This window comes from Coccomyxa subellipsoidea, assembly GCF_000258705.1.
Source record: "Coccomyxa subellipsoidea C-169, whole genome shotgun sequence".
NCBI lineage: Eukaryota > Viridiplantae > Chlorophyta > Trebouxiophyceae > Coccomyxaceae > Coccomyxa > Coccomyxa subellipsoidea.
In genome coordinates, this window is record NW_005178041.1 from 2,158,797 (window position 1) to 2,179,389 (window position 20,593).

The following is a 20,593-nucleotide window of genomic DNA, read 5'->3' on the forward strand; positions in this document are numbered from 1 at the left end:
TCAGAACTCACAACTCACTGCGCAGATGCCCCACTGGATGCATCATACAAGGCAACCTTTGTATGCCCTTTGACTGTTCTCGCAAGTGTATTATCCGTTTGATAAGGTTGACGCAGTCTATGAATGAAACCGCTGCCATCAAACTGGGTTCTCTATATAGGGCTGCAAGTCCTTTTCCAGAGTCTTGCTTGAGAGGCCAGGCTGATTACGGAGATGCTCTCCAGTATACATTACACCCATGACCAGAATCATTCCAATGCAGCGTCCTCCTATTCGCAAGATGTAAATTTCCAGCCAGCCAATGTCTTCCTTCAACAACTGTTGAGCAGGGCAAGTACTTTGACAGAGCAGGAACAGCCCAGCCAGAGTGTAGCAAAAGCAAAGGTGCCTCTTCTGGAGCCTACGTGCCGTCTTATTCGCAAATCTACCTTGCTTCCTGCTTTGCGACCTATAGCTAGCATGAGCTTCAGTACGCGTCCTAGGCACCGTTTTGGACCACCCCACCACGTTTGAAGTGGATTGTACCAACACCAATATCTCATCTTTGACGTCCCAGGATCCACTCGTCAACCTTCTTGTCAACGACGGAGGTTTCGCAACAGCCGTGCACGCACAACAACTCCACACTGCTGCTGCCATTGCTGCATCTCTTTTACGGGTCCAGGACCTCACTATCTTCCCAGAGAAATGCTGCTATGTGATTCAATCCTTATCCTGCACCTCTTTCTCTCAGAACATCAGGCAATGGGGTTCACCTGTCTGCTGCAGGCACATACAGACATACCTGCAGCAAGTGGGCGAAGTGAGATGCCAGCAGGCACAAAGGAGTCATCTGGGGACTTCTCCACACGGGGCAGAGACTTCAAGATCGGAGACAGGTCCACCTACTGAAGCCCTCGCAGTATTTGTTGTTTCCTTAGAGGAATTCCCTCTCATGCATGGATTTGCCATCTTTCCAGCAATGTCCAAATGCATGTTATGCCTGTGGCAGGGTGGTGGTTGCCAGCACAGGCAAGAGGAGCGCACAGCAGCTGACTGGAGTGGATGGGGATGTCATTGGACTGGATGGGAATGGCTGGGTGATTGTGCGCACCTCTGACGGTTCCGAGACTCTGAGAATACAGCAGCGCTACCTCAGCAAGCAGACCAAGGACCGCGAGTACGAGGTACAAGCAATGAGAGCAAAAGGCCAGGTTACATGCTCTAAGGCTCTGTGGGCTTTTGCCGTGGAAACTCGCTAAATTTTGTACCCGCCTGCAGGTGGACATGAATACGCTGAATGGATCTGGCATGGCAGCTGAAGCAGGTGGGCCCTCTGCATCAAGAAGTACCACTGCTGTGGTTGGTGTTCCTGTGACACGTAAGCTATCATGCAACACTAACACTTGACTTTTGCCCTGGCGGGTGCAGACCTGCCGATGGGACAGTCGCTGGCGAATGTGGCAGTCAGTATCCCGGAGAAGAGGGACAGCCTGGAAGAGGTAGGTGCAATACATCTGAAAGCGCACCGTTCGCTACCTCATCTATTGCCCTGTAATGAGAAGCTGCAAGAACACACAACCAAAAGTGTCGTAGAGGGTTCATTGATCTTGCTGTCTGATGGCATGGCAGGCTCGCAGCCAGCTGCTGTCCCTGGAGGACACGGTGCCCTGGCACGCAGTCAAGTCCAGCTGGCGCAACAGGCGCCCCGGCTGGCGCCGCGCTCTCAAGGCAGCGGACACTGTGGTCGAGGTGGCTGCCCGCATGGACGAGTTTCGCTCCCACCTCATGAATGATGGCGCCACGCTGCCGGTATGAACCTCTTCCTTTTAAGCTGCAGACACATCGCTTTGTTCTGAAGCCAGGAGTGATCAATCAGCAAGCGCTGTCACACCTGCGTTGAGGAGGAGGCAAAGAAGAGTGTGAGAGAAGGTACTGGCATGTGCAGATGGGGGCGGCTGCAGCGTCGTGGGAGCAGACATTGAAAGCATGTCTCCAGGGGAGCGGCTCAATTGCCATGCTGGTGACGCTCTGCAATGAGCTGCAGCAGAGCGTGCGGCTGTGGCTGGACCTGAAGCTGGTGCACACGCCTGTCTCCCCGACCGTCATGTCCCAAGCCATACGCGCTGTACAGGTGAGCCTCCCTCTAAGTATCACTGGACAATGTGTTTCACGCTCACTGGCTGATGTGTGACCACTTCGACATCCCAGACTTTGAAGGTGTCTCTCTTTGCTTGCAGGCCCTGCAGGAAGGCTCTCAGAAGGGCTCTGGTGAGCTGTACCAGGTCCCCTTGGAGGCAATTGTGAACCACAGCAGTGAGGGCATCCAGGCAGTCAAGAACTTCCTGGAGAGTGGGAAGACCAAACTGAGCAGCCCTCGGGGCATGGGCAGTCCCAGAGCCATGACAAGCCCCAAACTGACATCCAAACTCATGGGCAACACCTTCCCCATCCTGCTGCTGAGCCCCTTCAACGCCATCAAAGGAGAGTTCGGCAACGACGACCAGTTTGAGAGCGGGGCTGACACTGACTGGGAGACTGGCAGCCAGGTCACAGACATGTGCGACAGCTGCTGCTCTGACTAAGCTCAGCGCGCATGCAGCAAATGCATTTCGCGCACCAAAGTGCTGTGTGTGCAATAGCTGTTCTGCATTTGCAGCTTGGGCTGCCCATGCAGGTACAGGTATGAGCTCTGCTACTGAGCGGCTCTTGACACTTTCTGTTTGAAATGCAACTAAACGCCAAGATCACTGGAGGACTACGAGTTGTAATAGTGATACAAAAGAATGAATGAGTGGGGTTTGAGTCAAGTGGTAATTACCACTTATAAGCCTTTGTTTGAGGTTGTACAAGCTGATGGGCGATGCAGGAGCATGTATATGTGAGTGGTTCCTCACTGAGACGTCCAATTTACTGTTTCATTGTATTCTGAAGGAAGCTACGGATTGAATGCTACCTGCACTAGTGGCACATGCCTTGAGGGCCATATAAATAAGCAGCAGCAGGTATCTGCAAGATTGTGTGCGATGCATGAGCGCTCAGCAACTGTGAATTACCTTGTAAATATCCAGTGTGATGGCTTCTATCTTCTGAATACAGACAAACTCAATATGCATTATCATTCTAGAAGATCTGGCAGAAGTCACTTGATCTGGCAGAAGCCACGGTACCGGTGGTGCTGCCGGCTTCTGTGATAATCACAGTTGACTGTCGTCAGGAGGTAGGCCCTACCCTGTAGAGCTAGACACTTGCAACTCACTGAAGTAGCTGCAGCTTGGTCTTTCGAGATCCAAATTGATGGTTAATCTCATGCATCCAATGCCCTTTCCATTTACCTTGTTAGATTCTGTTCTGCCCAAGCTTGCATGCACCCTTCAAATTGCGTGCTCAAATCGCAAATCTAGTGTGATGATCGTTGCAAGCCCAGCATCTGGAACAGCATCAATATCGCTGCCAATTGCTCAGCTTCTAGTGTTGGCGTCAGACCGAGGTGTCGCTCAAGAGAGGGCACTTTCACAAGTCAACTTCAGTTCATGAGGATACGGAAGCGACCGTCGTCCAGGCACATGTTGGAAACGCCCGATGCCTCCCAAAGCCTTCTCAAGAAAAGTGGCGTCCTTGCTCTGGATCAAACTGAGCAGCAAGGATGCAAGCAAACGTTCCTCGACTATGAACGGTGCTGACTTCGCTTGGCACAAGTCCTTCTTGCTGACTTCTGATCACACAATCTTGTCAATACAAAGATAATGATGGAGGTAGGATAAAGATCAGAAATAATTAGATGACTGAAAGCTTTTTGTTGCTGCAGGAAATCACCAAGTCCTCCAAGACCAAGAGACAGGGACCGCTGGAAAGCATTGCAAGGTAAGGCAGATTTGCATCTCTCTTGACTGAACTGACCTTGAAGTGCTTCCTAGCTGAGGCACCAGGCACTGAGTAGCAAGCACAGGCAGGATGCAGCCATCTGCAGGACTCTTGAAAGAGACAGCCAATGCTATGCCCAGGTCCTTTTAGGCTGCCAGGAAGCAAAGCCTGTACGGAGTGTGTCAGGAAGCATGCATGTAACACCTTCAGATCGTCAATGGTCGCATCTTGTCGAGCCCATTCTTGTGTGTGCAGATGCCGATGAGGAGGATGATCTGTTAGCTTTCCTGCGCAACCCTGCAATCAATATTGATGCAGAATTCATGGAGCCACAGAGGGATGCGGAGAGCATTCGAGAAGCTTGCAGCTTTGGGGATGCCTCACCTACAATCTACAGTGGACACCTCTGTCTGGCCCGTGAGCATCTTTCCCAGGGTTGCGGAAGCAATTGAGTGACGAGTTGTACCGTGAATTTGGGGCAGCTTTGTAGAGTGCATTTGATGCTACTTACCACCTTTTTGCAGCGTAGCCCTTTAGCACAAATGACAGGGCACTCTGCCATGGTTGTTGCCATGCCAATGCTGATGTTTTGCACTGCAGCTGCCAGTCGTTGGCATGCAGTATTATGGACATGCATTTTTGTGGTGCAAGTGACTGACCTGCCCATGCATGCAGGTCATGAGGCATCATGCCATCATGATGATGACCCGGCTCTTGGAGAAGATCAGCCAAAAGAGAAGAGCCTATCGTACATGCAAGGGTACTCAGGATCTAGCAGGAAGGACGCGACTGAAGACGGGAGGCTGGCGTGTCAGAATGGGGGCAATCCAAGGAGTCCTTTCCAACTCAATGCTGGCGCAAGCACTGCGGATACTCAGGCTGACAAGGATAGGCTGCCTGCACTGCTGAGCGCACCTGCACCCACCTGCGGCTCGATCTCCTTCAGATGTGAGTCCCCTCTTGCAATGCAAAGTAATTCTCAGACAAATCCAATTTCTCAAGGGCTTTGCATGTCAAATCTGGTCTGCCTGGATTGTTCTGTTTTGTACACACCAAAATCGAGGGGTTTGAAGATCAAACCCTGCCTCAAGCCCTGCCGAGTCACACAGCAGGCTTGTCGATTTTGGGAACTGCAGTTGCGATCTCTCTTGGGTTGAATTGGTTCTTCATAGCGATCGGGCGGGATAATTGTATTAAAGCCGGTAGTTAGCAGACTTGCAAAGTGTAACCTAGTTGATCATGGGTGGTAGAGCACTCGACCCCGCTTCGTTTGCAGCTTTGTGCGAGATACCACCCTCTCAAGCAGCCGACCTTGAAAACATTCCAGGTGAGAATCCTATGGCAGGGCCTGATATGCCATCCGTGAAAGGAGGAAGTCTACCTGATCAGCCCGATGTCGCCATCTTCTGTGAAGAGAATGAGGCACGGAACTTCTCTAAGATGCACTGTTTCATTCCTGCAGGCTGGAACGATGCGCCTGATAGCGAGAAAGACAGCCCGAGCACTGGCAACAATGATCCTGGGCAGAAGCCAGCATTGACATCCAACAAGCATGGCGACTCCCCTTCATCAGAGGTGAACAATGCAACTGCGATGGATGCAGAGGAAGCAGAAGATCATCCAGAAGAGCCACTGGCAAAGAATTCAAGCGCCCTGGAGGCATCCATGGAGCTGTCCCCACTCCCTGACAGCCCCACCGGCTTGGCTCCGGTCCGCTTTGATGATGAGGAGCATGCGGGCGCCACTGGTCAGGCTGCCTCGCCGCAGGCCTGGTGAGCAATGATTTCCTGGGTTACACACTTGTACACCTGATCATGTCACAGGGCATTGCCTTATCAGATTGGTTCGTCCTGCAGCCGTCCTTCTAATTTCGGAACATATCTTATTTTTTGCTGAGGTGTCAGATGTGTATGTCGCAATGCAGGGCTTCGGATGCGCTGCCCGTCACTCAAGCACCCGGTGTGGGCGGCGACTCTCCTGGCATCTATGCAAGCCTGCCCGTGGACAACAGTGCAGAAGAGGAGGACAGCCCCGCCGAGAAGGGGCAGCCTCAAGAAGCCCAAACTCCCAAGCTCAACACTGAGGCCAGCCCAGACCTTGTTGTCAAAGGCAAGAATCGCAAGGCGTCCTCTTACAAAATGTCTACTGCAATCGGATGGAGTCAATCTCGAAACGGACAATTCAGGTTCTGCTTTCTGTTTGCGCATGTTTCTGCGGAACGAATGTCTGTGACATGCGCAGGTGCAGGAGCAGACAGCAGCGCCAAGCCTCAGACCATGCTTGGGACCATTTCCCGTGTAGTGATGAAGCCTTTTGGCTTTGGAGGCTTTGCGAATGGTGAGTCTCTGCTGCACTGCAGGGCATGTGTCACTGCATGGGCGAGTCTGTAGCGACGTTGTCTGTTGGTAGAAGCTGCAATGTGTACTTGCTCGCTGCAGGCCTGTGGGCAAAGAGAGCGTCAGAGACAACCAAGCCTGGCATGGCAGCATCTGACGCACTGGAGAACCCCTTGTCACCATCGCTTGGGCAAGGCCCTGCTGAAGGCAGCATAGACATTGGAAGCCCCTCCGCTATAGAGGTCAGCAGGACAGCAGCATCCTGATACATGCTGCAGATATTTTGGAGCCAAACGGTGTAGTCTCCGTGGTTTGCCATGTCATTAATCGAGCCAAGTGCTGAGGGCAGTATGTGTGGCATGACAGGCCCGCCTGCTGAGCAGACTGCCGCCGTCGCCGCGCGCTGACGCTATCAAGCAGGGCCTGCACATCATAGAGCAGGCGCACCAGATGGGGCCTGGAGGCCTACAGCTACAGACCCCTGTTGCAGGTGCGACGTTCTTTTCTCGTCTCTCAGCCGCCTTGTGACAGGAAGCATGGCCCTGGGCATCTCATTCACGACGAGCACTCGCTAAATTATTCCACACGGAGCGATGAACACCATCGAGTCTATGTCGGCGGCCTTCATAGTTTCGCGCTCTTGGAAAATGCATGGCATGCATGGAGACAGGCATGGGTGACACCAGGAAGATGCTGTGACATGTGATGATTTAAGCAGTGCTAAGAAGGCACGTTTTGGTTATGGATGACCCCTTTGGGTCTGAAAACCAGTCATCTGGGCCGACCTGTGATAGATACTGTGGATGTGCAGGGTTCGGGACAGACATTAATCCGGAGGTGGTGATGGGCCGCGGGGACAGCGCGGTGGCTGAGGCTATCAGCCAGGCAATGGGAACGCCCCAGGGAGTCGCCGCGGCAGTCGTTGGCGTGCAGCTGGACGGCGCCACAGCCACGGCCAGCCTGCCCCCCACCCTGGTGGGCACCGAGCTGGGCGCCAGCATTGCCCAGGAGAGCATCGCCGTCGCGCAGGCAGCCGCGCAGCAGGCTAATGATCTGATGTCAGAAGGCCCCTCGCGCAAGAGGTCCGCTGAGGAGGTAGAGCAAGGCGAGGAGGGTGGCAGGGAGGTGCAGCAGCCGAGAAGGCGCCGCCGCCTGCGCACGGGGATGGAGGTCGTGTGGAAGTTCTTCGGTGTCAGCAGGCCCGACGCCTGAGCCCCACCTGAGAGCAGCGCGCCAATCAGACCATGCCGTAGCGCGCCTGTACAGGATGGTAGCATCAAGATTGCGATATCGGGTTCAAGCAGCAATAGCGAACTACGGCCCGCGTCAGCCGTGACCCGGGCTGAACACAGGCAAAGGACAGGCTTGTGCTGTGTAGCACTGTCCTGGCCGACGGGCCTGACAATGGCATTCTGATTGTGGAACGCTGTACAACTGTCCTCCCGTTGTACATTAAGGCACAATGTACAATAACAAATGACTACCCCTCCCAGTCAAAGAGAGCTTGGGGCCTCCTTTGAGGGTGAATAGAGATGGCGCTAACTTGAGAGAGCGCCTGAAAAGCTCCCCAGTAAGAACACTCACTTGTACACTCCTTGACAGATACCATTGCTTCGAGTGCTTCAGAGCAAATTTGAGAATGATGTGACAGCCATGCCATGCAGACGTTGACCTTCCATGCTAATCCTGCTTTTGATATGCTCAGCTATTTCTTTCTGTATATATGTTCAGCTGCTGAACTTCAGCAGTGTTGCATGCACAGGCGGGCCCTGGTGTCAAGACCTGGGGTTGACCAAATTCTGTGCACACATGTGATCTGCCCATTGTTTGCTCCATGGCCATGGCAAGGTGCTCAAGCATGCAATTGCTGCAGAGGTGACGAACAACCGCCTATACCATTACATTGATATGCCTTTGTTTTCTTTCCATATCTGCCACAAATTTGTTTGAACACTGTCACTGCAAGTCCTGCAAGAACCTAGATTGCTGTAAAATTACTAAAGCGGTACCGGGTGTAAGGTATACATTGTGTGCCGTTTGCTGGAATCAGAGCACAAAATAAATTGGATAACGAACTGCAATCAAAATTTGTCCAGATAAGGAAAATTCGCCTGAAAGGCATGATAAGACCTGAAATACCATGACACGTACAAGGCCCACTGCTTCTAAGCCAATTTACTTTCCAGCTCACAGTCCAATAGAGCACCATTATCAATCAGAGAAAACTATCACACTACTCAAGCAAGCGCAGACTATTCTGTAAACCTCTGACTCACAAAGCCATCTCTGTCTAGAAGGACGGTCGAGCAGGGTCCTCAGCTCCTCACGTCAAAGGGGCGCGGCTTCTCTGGCAGAGCGGGCGGCCCTGCCAGCGCCAGCAGCACAGGCAGCAGGATGAGGCTGTGTGCGGCCCCCAGCACCACCAGAGCCATGTACACGCGGAAGTAGTACACCTCAAAGATCTTTGTCTTGGCAAACGCCAGCACCATGACGCCTGCAGCACAAGAATTCTCTTGATATATCGGGCTGCCATGCTTTGCCTTTTGAGTCCATCATCTAATTGGATATTTGGCAGCCTTAACCTGTAGCTTGCCTGCAGACGCACCTTGCTTTTTGGCGAGGGCAGCTCGAAATAGTAACAATGATTTTTTTTGGCATGAGGCCAGACAGCAAAGATACTGCCAGTACACGCAGAGGATCAGGAATTCTGGAGCAAATCAAAGTAGCCCATGTGTGTGTTCTGGCGGCTTTCAGGGGAACAAGAGATGGAGCATCTCACCGACAAACTTGGTGAGGGTGATGCCGCTGAGCACGGAGGCGCCCACTTCCACGAGCGCGGTGGCAGTGCGTGCCGGCCGCGAGCCCGGGGCGACCACATATGCGTGCACCAGGTGCGCGCAGAACTCAACAGAGATGCCCAGCGCCATGGTCAGGTTGACCAGGGACACCGCGTTCAGCTGGATGCCCCACACCACCATCACACCCAGCAAGTCCACCTGCCACCCCACCCTCTGTCAGTCCTTTATTCTCACTCACCCGACATTAGCAGACTGCAGCTTTGCCAGACCTGCAATCTGAAATAGAAGATGAAACTTCAACATTATCAGCAGTCAACAGTGCCACACTGTGCAATTGGGAACTCAAACAGACCTGCTATGTAAATTACAAGATCAAACTGCAACAATTACAACAATTACAACAATACAAGATCAAACTTTAACTTTATCAGCAGTCAAGGGTGCCTCACTGTTTATGTGGGAAGTTTAGCAGGACAGCATGCATGTCAAGGTTTGTTTGTGACAAAGCAGGGAAGCGTCCATGTCTAGGAAGTCATGCTGCGTACCAGTATCATGACGAGGACGATGCAGATCAGCGCAGAAGCCCACAGGGAGGCAGTGAAGGCGTAGACGACAGCTGTCACGGCCAGCGTGGCAAAGGTCAGCAGCACCAGCGCATCGTGGCCGATGGTCAGGTACTGCTCAAAGAAGACGTGGAAGATGGAGAAGGAGTACACTTCCAGCCCCAGATCCTGCTTCACCTTGGCCAAGAAGTCGCGCACAGCCTGGACAGGGCAAATCACCAGGTTCTCATCACTTGCATGCAGAGAACTCTGAGGCAAAGCTCTTGATGCATTGTAAGGAAGGAGAGCAGCAGGCAGGGGTGGGCGTGCCTGCATCCCATTGATGAAGTCCTCCTGTTTGTTCAGTGGCACGTAGCTCGTCCTGAAGCTGGATGCCTCAACCACTCCATAGCTCAGTCCCTGCAACAACATGGTTAGGTGATTAGTGTTCCTGCCGCCCCATAAAAAATGATACGGAATGATACGGTGTTGTTTTGTCAAACACCACCCAACCTTACGGGATTCCTGATGAAGATGTTGAGGTGCGTGAGCGACTTGCACCTTGATGCCGCTGGACTCCTTGGAGCTGAGTTGCAGGGCGCCATTGTATGCTCCCGCGCCGCCCTTTGCGCAGTCCTCCGACGGCAGCGCCTTCAGGAACCACGGCAGCCTCTCCTTCACCTGCACCAGGCAACGACCCAGTCATACTTGTACACCAGATCATTGCAAAGTTCACATATGGGCGCAGAATTTCCCAAGCGATCATGGCACTCACTCTGTGTGGGGCTCTGTGTCCTTATGCTTTTGCCATCCCGCTTGAAACGAGCATCGTGCTGACACATGTGGGCATGTGGGTGGGGGCTCCTTGTGTATATGCGGGTCCCGATCGAGGTTCTTTACTGTCAGCAGAGATAGGAAAAACTGAGGGGCACCTGGTGAAGGGTGGGCCGGCCGTCAGAGAGAAAGTCCGGGCCGGGGGGCCCCGATGCGCGGAAGCAGACAGCGCAGTCAGCGCAAGCGGAGGCGTTGACGGAGCAGGGCGGCTGGTCGGGCGGCGGGCAGTAGGCGCCGTCGGAGGTGGCCCGGCAGCAGCGCGGGATCTGCGGCGATATCCACGACAGGAAGTCGTCCAGCCAGGAGGCCGCTGGGGCCGCGATGTACGTCTGCTGGGGCGTGCGAGCCGCGTTTGCCACCTGGCAGCACAGCTGGCATGTCAGACGTAGTCGCCAAGTTTGGACGCTGTATATGACAAGCGCTTTGGCAAGTGGTAAAATATTTTTCAACTCATCAGAACAAGCCTGTCAGGCCTTGTCAGGCTTGCCACTCCCGCGCTCAATTGCATGATTTACCGAGTTACCAGGCTGCTCTGGGGCAGCAATTTGTCGGTTGGAAGCTGAACGTTAAGAACATTCTGAGATTACTGATACATGTCCTGCATGCTGCCAGGGCCACAAAAAGATGCAAATTCTTGGAAAAGGGCCATGTGCCCGGCTGGGAGGCTGACCTGGTTGAGCAGGGAGGAGTCGTTGCAGCCGGAGATGGAGCAGACAGCGTTGATGTCGCCAGAGGAGCGGGTCATGTTGAGATTGTTGACTACCAGCAGCAGCGGCGGGCCCACCCTCAGGTACTCGTACACGTCCTTGTAGTAGGGCTGCAGGAAGGAGTCCCTGGGCAGCGCCGTCTCCTGCTCCAAGCCCCTGCATGCAAGCACAATCTCACATTAGTCATTGCAGGCAGTCAATTGTCAGCGTGCATCGTTTTTTCTTCCCCGAGGGCCAGATATGCCGACGCAAATAGGCGGCGGGTCATGGGACAGTAATTGTACCAAGATGCGCATGATGCTAATTGAAAGGCGTGAATGAGAGGGGCTCACTTGGAGATGTGTGGTAGCGCGCCGCAGCACAGGAGGAAGAGGCCCAGGAAGACTGCCAGGACCACGCCCTGCACTGCAGGCTTGAGGAGCAGCGGAGCGTGCACCTCGGCCATGTACCTCTGCAGCGCCCTCGACACACCCCAGCCACCCTGCGCTCCCTTGCTCACCTCACCTGCAGCGTGAGAAGACCATTGCGTCTAACTTTTGGTGAATTAGAATGCCATAGATGCATCCTAGTGGATGTCACTGCATGTGCACTGCACGTGCAGCAAATGGACATGCCAGTGAATGCATCAGGTTTTACTTTCTTACCTTCCGGACTGCTGGTGGTGGCACCGTTGGTGGAGACAGGGATCTCATCCGATGACCCCGCAGACAGCAGCGGCTCCTCAGATGAGCCATGGCCGTTGTGGCCGTCAGCTGCCGCGCCCAGGTATTTGGGTGGCAGCTGTATGCATGGCGCCACATCCAGCCTCCCTTCGCGTATGCGCTGAGCATCCAGGGCCAGCAGAGCAACAAATGCGGTCACCTGTCATGCAGATACCAAACGTCACAATAGCAGCATCCACATGGGGTTGACATACCGTTTACCGTATATGCTGATATCATTTCAGCAAACCCAAGAACCATCACTGCCCTTAGTAAACTCAAACAGTCAGATGGTCACCTGCAGGCAGAAGTCCAGCAAGACTGCCAGCGCCGCACAGATGGAGAAGTTGCGCACAGCCGGCATCGTAGAGAAGGCTCCCAGGCCAAATGCCACCACCTCTGCAACAGTACACAGTGTAAGCGCGGCACAACCTCCAAAAAGGATTGTGAAGATCAGGAACTTATCGTCATGCACATCAGCCATTGCCATACTGGGTTTCCAGAGTGTCTGTCGGACCTGCAGTGGCAGCAAGGGAGATGGAGGGCCCAGCAGCAGCCAGTGTCCGGCCCAAGCGCTCTGGCAGTGGCAGGCTGGCATCTGTGCGATCGAGCTCATTGGCCAGGATGAACATGTTGTCCACTCCCACAGCCAGCACCAGGAAGGGTATAACCTGCACCATAGAAGACACACACTTTGGCTTCCACAGATCTGCAATGTGCAAGCTACAACTAATGCAGTACCATGCGAATATTGCATGCAAGGAGTGCGCACCTCCATGATGATCAGAGTGGACCACATGCCAAAGAGGCTGCACAGGCCCAGAGCCCCAGCCACGGCCCCAGCCACAATCAGAACGCCGCCCAGGCCCAGGCTCACCCTCCCGGTCACCAGCACTGCCAGAGGGCTGGCACCACGTGGGTAGTAACCCAGCGCCAGTGCAATGTAGGCCAGCATGACCACATAGGAGATGGCCACCTGTGCACACATGTGGAACATGCAGCAAATCAAAGGAACACAGTCAGGGACTACTTTCTTCATCTGGTCATTTCAAGGCAAGCTTTCTAGGAATGCATGTTGGGAGCTAGACATGCGTTTGCCGCACCGTGCTAACATCTGCGTAGCTTTCGCGAGCAAGCTCGTCAGTGACGCTGCGCTCTGCTGAGAACGAAAGGCGCAGGCCAGCCTCATCCGCCATCTGTGTTAGCTTGGTGCGAGCCAGCTCTATGAACTCTGCCTCCCAGGCCTCAGCTGCCGCCCTGCACAAAATATCCCAGATCATGAATTTTGCAAAATTGCTGAAGCTTCAAGGCTGCTCTGTAGGTGACTGCTATTCGATTTCTGCCAGCCATGGACATGTTTCATTAAAAATATCAGGTACAGTTTTGCAAATGCTCAAACGAGAGGCAAGGAGCACCTGTTGCCAGAGGAGCTGTCCACTGGGAAGGTCACAACAAATGCAGTGCTGTCTGCTGAGAAATTGCGGAAGTCTGGGCCATTTGGGAAGCCGCCCAGGATGACGTGGGGGTCCATGGGTGCCTCGAAGGTAGAGCGGCACTGGGTCGACCAGTGAGAGAAGCAAAAGTCCGGGGACAGTTTCATGCCATATGGAGGCTCTCCCTTCTCGTAGATGTCTTCATCCATCTTCCAGAACTGCAACACCCATGAAGCAGCATCATTATTTGCAGAAAAGTCAGCATCACATTGTGATATTGTGCAGATCAAACTGACTAATGGGCTGAATGGAAAGCGGGTTGTCTCGAACAGACCTGTAAGATGCTCTGCGTGGCGCATGCAGCCCCAAAGGGTTTGTAGCAGACATCCTGCAGCGTTGCAGTGGCATTGGAGTCGCCCACTGACACCTCCAGGGCGTCGACTTCAGCTTGCATTCGGAAGAGCAGCTTGATGTTCTCGTCAGTGACTATCGATGGCAGCCCAGACTGGGCAATGTACTGAGATGCGGCCTTTGGAGTTGTTGACAGAATCAGCTGCTCGATGCGATAGAAGGCACCAAAGGATTCCTGCAAAAAAGCAACAAAGAATATTGCTGTTGCTCTTGTGCAAAGTCAGTCAGAAGCTCTGTTCCTGAAATTGTATTGTTACTGTCATGGAGCGACATGCAGGTAATTGAATGCAACACTTACCTCGTATGCAGCCTTCTCGGTTGCCGCAAGGGAGGTTGGGCCGACCCACAGGCGCTGGGGGTCTGTTTCCACTCTGAAGCGCAGCATTCCCAGGCTGCAGATGAGCACAGCCAGCACTGCAAAGCCCAGCACCCGCCAGGGATGCCTTGCGCACCGCTGCCCCTGAGATCAATCACAACTGTTTCAAGGAAATGGTCTACCATGTCCATTTGTCAAAAAGGCCCCTCACATGAATTTCAGGACATGGTCGTGTAAGCAAGATAACATAATCTTCATGGTGAACTCCCAGTACCTGCTCAAAGTACCAGCTGCGCAGCCATTTTTCGACTAAGGAGTACTGGAGACCTGTCCCCAGGGACTTTGGTGGCTCCTCCTCTGCATCCCTTTCTGCATCAGCAGCAGCGGCGAGCTCCTCTGCCCACATGTTGCTGCGCTGGGAGGCTGCTGCCAGGCCCAGCATGTTCCTGAAGGTGAGGGGCTCGCCGCATGAATGCAGGGTCTTGTAGCGGATGCACAGCGCCAGGACAGGCACCAGCACGATGTACAGCAGGATGAGGCTGACGTCCTGGCAGGAAATGGAATCCGGTGCCATCCCCACAGCTGTGCACCCCGTCACTGGCGGCGGCGGTGGCGCAGGGGGCTGCATGATGACAAACCAGATTTCATGTCAGTTATGATAGAATCAAAACAATTGCAACGTGCCAAGTGGTTGCGCCTGTCACCAGCAGTTGTTTGGATCAACAGGTGCAGCAAACCAAAGTGAGCAATGGTCGCACCGGAGAGCATTGAGGTCCATCTGGACAATCACCACAGGAGCATTTGAGCGCGGACTCCCAGCATGCTGGGACGCTCTCATTCGCCGCCAGCATGCCTTGCGGTGTCTGGGCTTCACCAGGGAAGTTCATCTGGAAGGGAGAGCCGGCAGGGGGGACACGCTTGTCCTTGACCATCCCCAGAAACTCAAAGAATTCCTGAAAATTCTTTGCCCCTCCGCCGATGAAGCTCATGGCCTTCATGTTGGCGGCTGCATACACGACATCCTGGGCAAGAGCATTTGAAAGTCATATACAGTACATGATTCCCATCCCCAGTTATGCATGCCCTGATATATTCAATGCCACATCAGGCATGGAAGGGCCACCTTACCTTGCATGAGTCATAGAACTGCTTCCCATAGCTGTCGGCCACAAAGATGTCTAGTTCCTCCACAACTGTCTTATTGTTGTCAGAAGCCTTCTGAATTTCGCTGACATTTGTGAAAGTGGACTGGTCTGGCGAGCATGTGAGGGTGCAGAAGAAATGCTTGAAATTTTGGTTGCAAGCTGGACAACCAACGAGGAAGATACCAGCTATCTGGATCTGCAGAGCATGCACATTGGTGTTAGACAGGCAGAGATGCATTGATCTGAAAATCATTTTGCATGCAGGTCCAATGCATGGTCAAGAACCATCAGATGTGCGCACAATCACCCAGCCAAGATACAGACCTGTTGAGATAGAGTGTCAATCTGCTCCTCAGTGCAGCAGAACTTGCCATTGGTCTCTGCCACAAGCTGAGGACACACGTCCTGCAGCTTCCGTGCAGCAGCATCACTCACGGGTTGTGCCTCTGTGTTGTTCGCGCAATTAAGCACATCTCCATCTTTGCGATGCCCACAGATGCCATAAGTGGCACAGACACCCTTCTCATGTGTCCTGGTCCTCCAATCTGGCTCCTCCCTTCATTCGGAGACGACAGATATCAATATCAGGTGGCTCATCCTCAATATGGAGAAGTAGGAGGAACTTTTGATGTTCAACTGCAATTATTTTGGCAATAAGAATGATCCGAAGGCAGGTATAGAAAAGGAAGGTTGCACAGGTCAAGCAGCGAGATGATCGAGCTCTATCATACCCATAGACTGCTGAGCACGGCACCTGCACGACCTGTGAAGCATTAAGAACACTCAGGCATCAGCTGAAGGTATTCAACCTTAAAAGTAAGCATGACTGACTAAGCTTGGCTAGCAGATCAACAATAGTGGTGAACACTCTTTGTGCAATATGTTTATCAAATTCTCACCACTGAGAGCAGAAATAGAAGCAACACTGTGCAGCAACCTCGTTGCATGCCGTGCAGATGCATTCTCAAGCGCTTTTGCCTTTGCAGATCGGCATGTTCTGCAGATGCACTGTTGTTAGCTGTCTTGCGCAATAAACTGGCTTACAATTGCATGACCACATAACTGGCAATTACATGATCTGATCTTGGAAGCATATTGACGAGGAGACGATCGCTTACAGGCCATTGATCAGGCGCACACAGTCACTTCTTCTGGGACATGTCCAATTTAGGCTGTGCCATGCATGGAACAGCCATTGGCATGCAAAGTAAAAATCCAGAACAACAGTAACGTCATACATGTATTCGTCCTATTATGTACGATTTTGCTTTGCAATTTAATGCCAAACTCCAACTTGGAAGTTCGAACTGGAATCCCGGGGAGACTCTTGTAAAGCATCGAGTCGCTGCTCTGCCAGTGGCAACACATCCTACTGGTTTGAGTGCCCACACCTGCAACCTATAAGGGACAAGTATTCTTCACTTTTTCAGTGTCCTACTATGTTGCAGTTCTTCTGGCAGGCTGACTTGATTGGGGTTACCAAATTTGTGTCAGAATGTTTGGATGTGATGCTGGGCGCTGACTCTGACGATCAGAGTCAGACATCTGATCAGCCTGAGGTGACTGGAATAGATGTAACCGACTGACTGACTGACTGGCACAAGGTCACCACTTGATTTGAAACCAATCTACACACTGAGTTACAATGAATCTATGTGTTGCAGGTAATAACTCTGGCACCACCGGGCATTCCTTGTTGCGTGCGGCACAAGCAATGTCGATCTTATATTCATTAATATACTCTTTTCCTGCCAAAAGGCAAGGTAAGTCGATAAAGCGTGCCACAATGTGCTCAAGATTGCATCGGTCCAGACCGGGGGTCCAGTCTGATCCCCAAAAGATATCACCCTTCATAGCTGGCTATTCGTCAGGCCAATTGTCCAAGGATGATGCATGCATGGAGGGCGCTGGCTGCATTGTTCCATCCACTGCAGAGCCTCAAGCAAACACTGATGAGGTCTCAGCGATTCAGGGCGCTCAAGCCCTGAATGCCTCGCTGGCTGATGGTGTAGTAGCAATACTTCTGCGGCAGGTATGAACTGAACACCACCTGCATGCAGCGAGGCTGCTCCTCCCCAGACGCACCCTGCTGCTATACCCAGCAAATAGCACTGCCTTAGTAATCACATCAAGCTCAAACGGTAACTTTCGTCCCAACATGTGGTGATCAGGTGTTTTAGAAGCAGAGAGAGCTGCTAACTTCCGGTAATATGAGTGAATGGCAGCACCTGAGGCACATACTGCAAATCAGCGGCAGTCAGGCGGGACAGGAAGATGCGGAGATTGACGCAGCAGGCCCATGAGGGGCCAAGGGCAGGGATGACCTCACGCCCAGATGACATCAGCTTGAGTCCCCCACTGTGGAGCGATGCTGGCTCCGGCCCTGCCGTTCCTCCAACAGCATCCATCACCTGTATTTCATGGCCTCCATATCTTAATTGCTTGTCAGCAGGACGCACCTTGTCTCTTGGCAGGAAAGCGTATAATGGTAATAGTAATAGTAATAGTAATAGTAATAGTAATAGTAATAGTAATAGTAATAGTAATAGTAATAGTAATAGTAATAGTAATAGTAATAGTAATAGTAATAGTATGAATAATAATAATAGTAATAGTCATTGGCAAAAGCAGCATCTGTGCACATGTTCAGAAAGATACGAAATGTGCAGTGAAAGCACATAAGTATCATGGAGCACTGACCTGGTTGGTCACTAGAACCGCAATTTTGTACACGCTCGCATATTTCTTTAGTACATTTGCCACTCTGAAGAGCTGCGCGGTCCTCTCTGCATACCCATCTCGTCCTTGCCCTGCTCCAGCACAAGTAGCAACTTATCTCGTGTCTGCTGTGTTATGCATCCTTATCATCCTCTTCACATAAAATATGCCTTTCACTTCACGTGAAAATCCTTAAGTGACCGGCAGTATATTGAGGGTCTTTCGCATGCCTGAGCCGAAGTCTGCAGCATCCCTATAGATGTGCGCAATGGAGTCTATGACAATCAGGCGCAGCGGCAGGCCGGGTGGCTGCTGCAGAAGGCGTTCTGCGCGCTCCAAGCACTGATCCAGGTCCTCCCAGTTGGCTATGTCTCGCTCCACAAAAACATTTTCAAAGGCATTGCCGCTGCCACAGTACCTGCACTGGGTGTCATGCTGCTTGTCAAGAGGAAGTTGCAATGCATGAATGCCGCATTGTGTCATGAATCCCAGCATTTGCAGCATCACGCACAGCTGCGGTCGGTGGGCAGCCAACTCCTGCAGTCTCTTCATGGGCGGCTCGCCCTCTGTGTATATGTACCTGCAAGCAGAGGCATGCTCTAATTCAAGTGCATAAACAATACTTCATGAGAGCTGCACAGCATGCCTTATGATTGCCAGTCCAAGAACTGAATCAACGGACGTACAGTGCGGAGCCTTCCAGTCCGCCATGGGATTTTGGCCACTGGACAGTGAGCAGCTGCTGCAGACAGAATTGAGTTTTGGAAGCTGTAGACTCGCCTGCATTTCGCCAAGAGCAGCACTTAGCAGGTCATGCCCGTGATGAGCAAAAATGTCACCACAAAGTCATTATTTTCATATCGAAAATATGAATGGTTTTTACCTGCGACTTCAGTGATCATCCCACAGGGGAGTCCACCCCTCAAAAAGTCGTCTAGGATGGGACATCCCACTGTACACTTAAGGTCCGTGATCGGTAGGATTGACCTTTGATACTGAGAAATTACTTCCATTATCATCCATGAACATGTACATACGATTTATGGGCATTTCATGCACGAATTACACCAAGGCATTGACACTAGATTGGGCAGTCATGACTGTTCAATTTCTGCAGGCAGGACCACAAACTTGAATTAGATTGAGACATTCACCCTCATACGATGCCGAAGCTTCCACAAAATTCCCAGGAACTGCCGCAAACTCTGGAACTGGCTCTGGAGTGATCACGTGCGACCAGCTCCCGGCAGCTTCCAACCGACCGACATTCTCTGTGGTCTTGAAAGAATGCGTGCAATTAACCTGTAGATCGCATCAAAATATTATAAGGTTCATTGTTGAACTATTTGTATCTTGTGAGAGACAATCAGGCACTTCCATCGGATTTTAGTGTCCACATGCGAGTAGGTGTCGGTCTGCTGCTTGGACAAATACGGCACATAAAACGCTGCTCCGTATCAGAAAGGCTGTGAATCATGTTCTTTCATTTCCATGCAAGTCCGACGTACCCTGCGCTTCATCGTTGACCTGCTAAGGAGGCAGTCCTCCCAAGACGCACCAGGATTCACTGAGGCCTATTTCGCAGGCTTCTGACAATATAATCAATATACAAACTAGAGGGAGATATGTTTACTCCTTCAATGACAGACAATGATGAAATTATCTCCTTGGAGGGCAGCAACACATCCAGTGAGTGGTATGATTCAGTTCTTCACAGAGAACGTGTCCACTATGCTGGCTGGCTGTGGAAGGCTTATAGCAGTGGGCCAAAGCAGAAGTGGAAAAGGCAATGGGTGAGTTATATGCCCTTATCTCATATGCTGCGTGCTTCTTGCCAAAGAGATCTCCTGGTGTTTCTGGATTTTAATCCGTTCTTTGGCTCACAGTTCTATCTCTTGGATGACCGCCTCTGCTACACAATCAATCCCTCATCAAACGAGAGCGTCAAGTACTTGCCATTAGACCGCATCCCTGTACGTCCTCTTCCCAGGCACTATGGGCCCCGCATTGGGGTCAGCAGGATTAGCACCTTGCAGATTCCGAGACGGCCAGTGGGCTCTGTCTTTGGTGTGCACTGCGGCCGTCGCACGCACTTCATGGCCGCTGAGTCTGCTGCATCGGCAAAGGTCAGTACGCAATGCCCCATAATTGCTCTGAACATATTTTTATCATTAGGGATGGATGTCATAAATTTTAAAGGGGTGTCCCGCATCTTCGACAGGTCTGGATTAACAAGATATCAGAGATTTGGGTGCATGCTGTTGAGCACGCTGATCGTGCAACTCAAGGAAGTGCATCTTGGACCATGACAGATGCTCAGGACATGACGCTCCTGAGTGCACTGGGGAGCGCAAATTTTATCAACACACTAATGTAAGATCCAATCCTTGCTGTATGTCATTTACGCTGAAGGTTATCCATTGATGGTGAAGGTCTATAAGGGTGAGAGTTGCTGTACTGAGAATTGTTTGCCAAAGACAAAATAAACAACGTATGGTGTGTCAGCAGAAAAGAGGGCGGTGACAGACATCTTGACTTCAATGCCATTTACGAAGTGCAAATTGTAACTGGGAAATCAAAGGTGCTGTTATCATTCCCTGCCTGCCGACATCGTCGCTTTTTGCTCGGTCCGATTTAATTGCCCTTGAGTCTCTATCTGCGATTCCAATGTGACAAATTTAAGCACTTAAAATGTGCAGGATGTGATGACTGACCTCTCAGTGTACATGGAGCTTCATGACATTGGGGGTGCATCTTCTGGGGAGTACCGATTGGAGGCAATCGACAGCCAGTCAAATCCTTTTCAATC

At 52.0% G+C, this 20,593-nt stretch overlaps 3 protein-coding genes across 3 annotated transcripts; 2 read left to right on the top strand and 1 right to left on the bottom strand.

The window, feature by feature from the left end:
* Window positions 1-807: 807 nt before the first annotated feature.
* On the top strand, window positions 808-2,681 carry COCSUDRAFT_59190 (hypothetical protein; the record flags this gene model as incomplete). Its single annotated transcript, XM_005651157.1, has 8 exons — window positions 808-878; window positions 992-1,166; window positions 1,261-1,306; window positions 1,411-1,481; window positions 1,612-1,791; window positions 1,928-2,113; window positions 2,220-2,539; window positions 2,657-2,681. The coding sequence occupies 8 exons, from the start codon at window positions 808-810 to the stop codon at window positions 2,679-2,681; spliced, it is 1,074 nt and encodes a 357-aa protein (XP_005651214.1).
* A 2,401-nt stretch (window positions 2,682-5,082) lies between these two features.
* Window positions 5,083-7,391, top strand: COCSUDRAFT_59191 (hypothetical protein; the record flags this gene model as incomplete). The annotated part of the gene is made up of 7 exons (XM_005651158.1): window positions 5,083-5,170; window positions 5,306-5,615; window positions 5,768-6,003; window positions 6,085-6,180; window positions 6,282-6,421; window positions 6,546-6,669; window positions 6,991-7,391. 7 exons carry the CDS (start codon window positions 5,083-5,085, stop codon window positions 7,389-7,391), a joined length of 1,395 nt encoding a protein of 464 aa, XP_005651215.1.
* Window positions 7,392-8,064: 673 nt separating this feature from the next.
* On the bottom strand, window positions 8,065-16,133 carry COCSUDRAFT_27169 (multidrug efflux transporter AcrB transmembrane domain-containing protein). Its single transcript, XM_005651159.1, has 22 exons — window positions 15,966-16,133; window positions 15,798-15,829; window positions 15,391-15,622; window positions 15,050-15,262; window positions 14,680-14,943; window positions 14,196-14,543; window positions 13,904-14,065; window positions 13,529-13,780; window positions 13,161-13,412; window positions 12,865-13,005; window positions 12,534-12,737; window positions 12,279-12,432; window positions 12,060-12,160; window positions 11,770-11,921; window positions 11,393-11,521; window positions 11,024-11,216; window positions 10,452-10,712; window positions 10,097-10,200; window positions 9,789-9,931; window positions 9,523-9,692; window positions 8,959-9,175; window positions 8,065-8,673 (listed from the first exon to the last, which is right to left on the bottom strand). Exons 1-22 carry the CDS (start codon window positions 16,026-16,028, stop codon window positions 8,495-8,497), a joined length of 3,966 nt encoding a protein of 1,321 aa, XP_005651216.1. The 5' UTR covers window positions 16,029-16,133; the 3' UTR covers window positions 8,065-8,494.
* Between the last annotated feature and the right edge of the window lie 4,460 nt (window positions 16,134-20,593).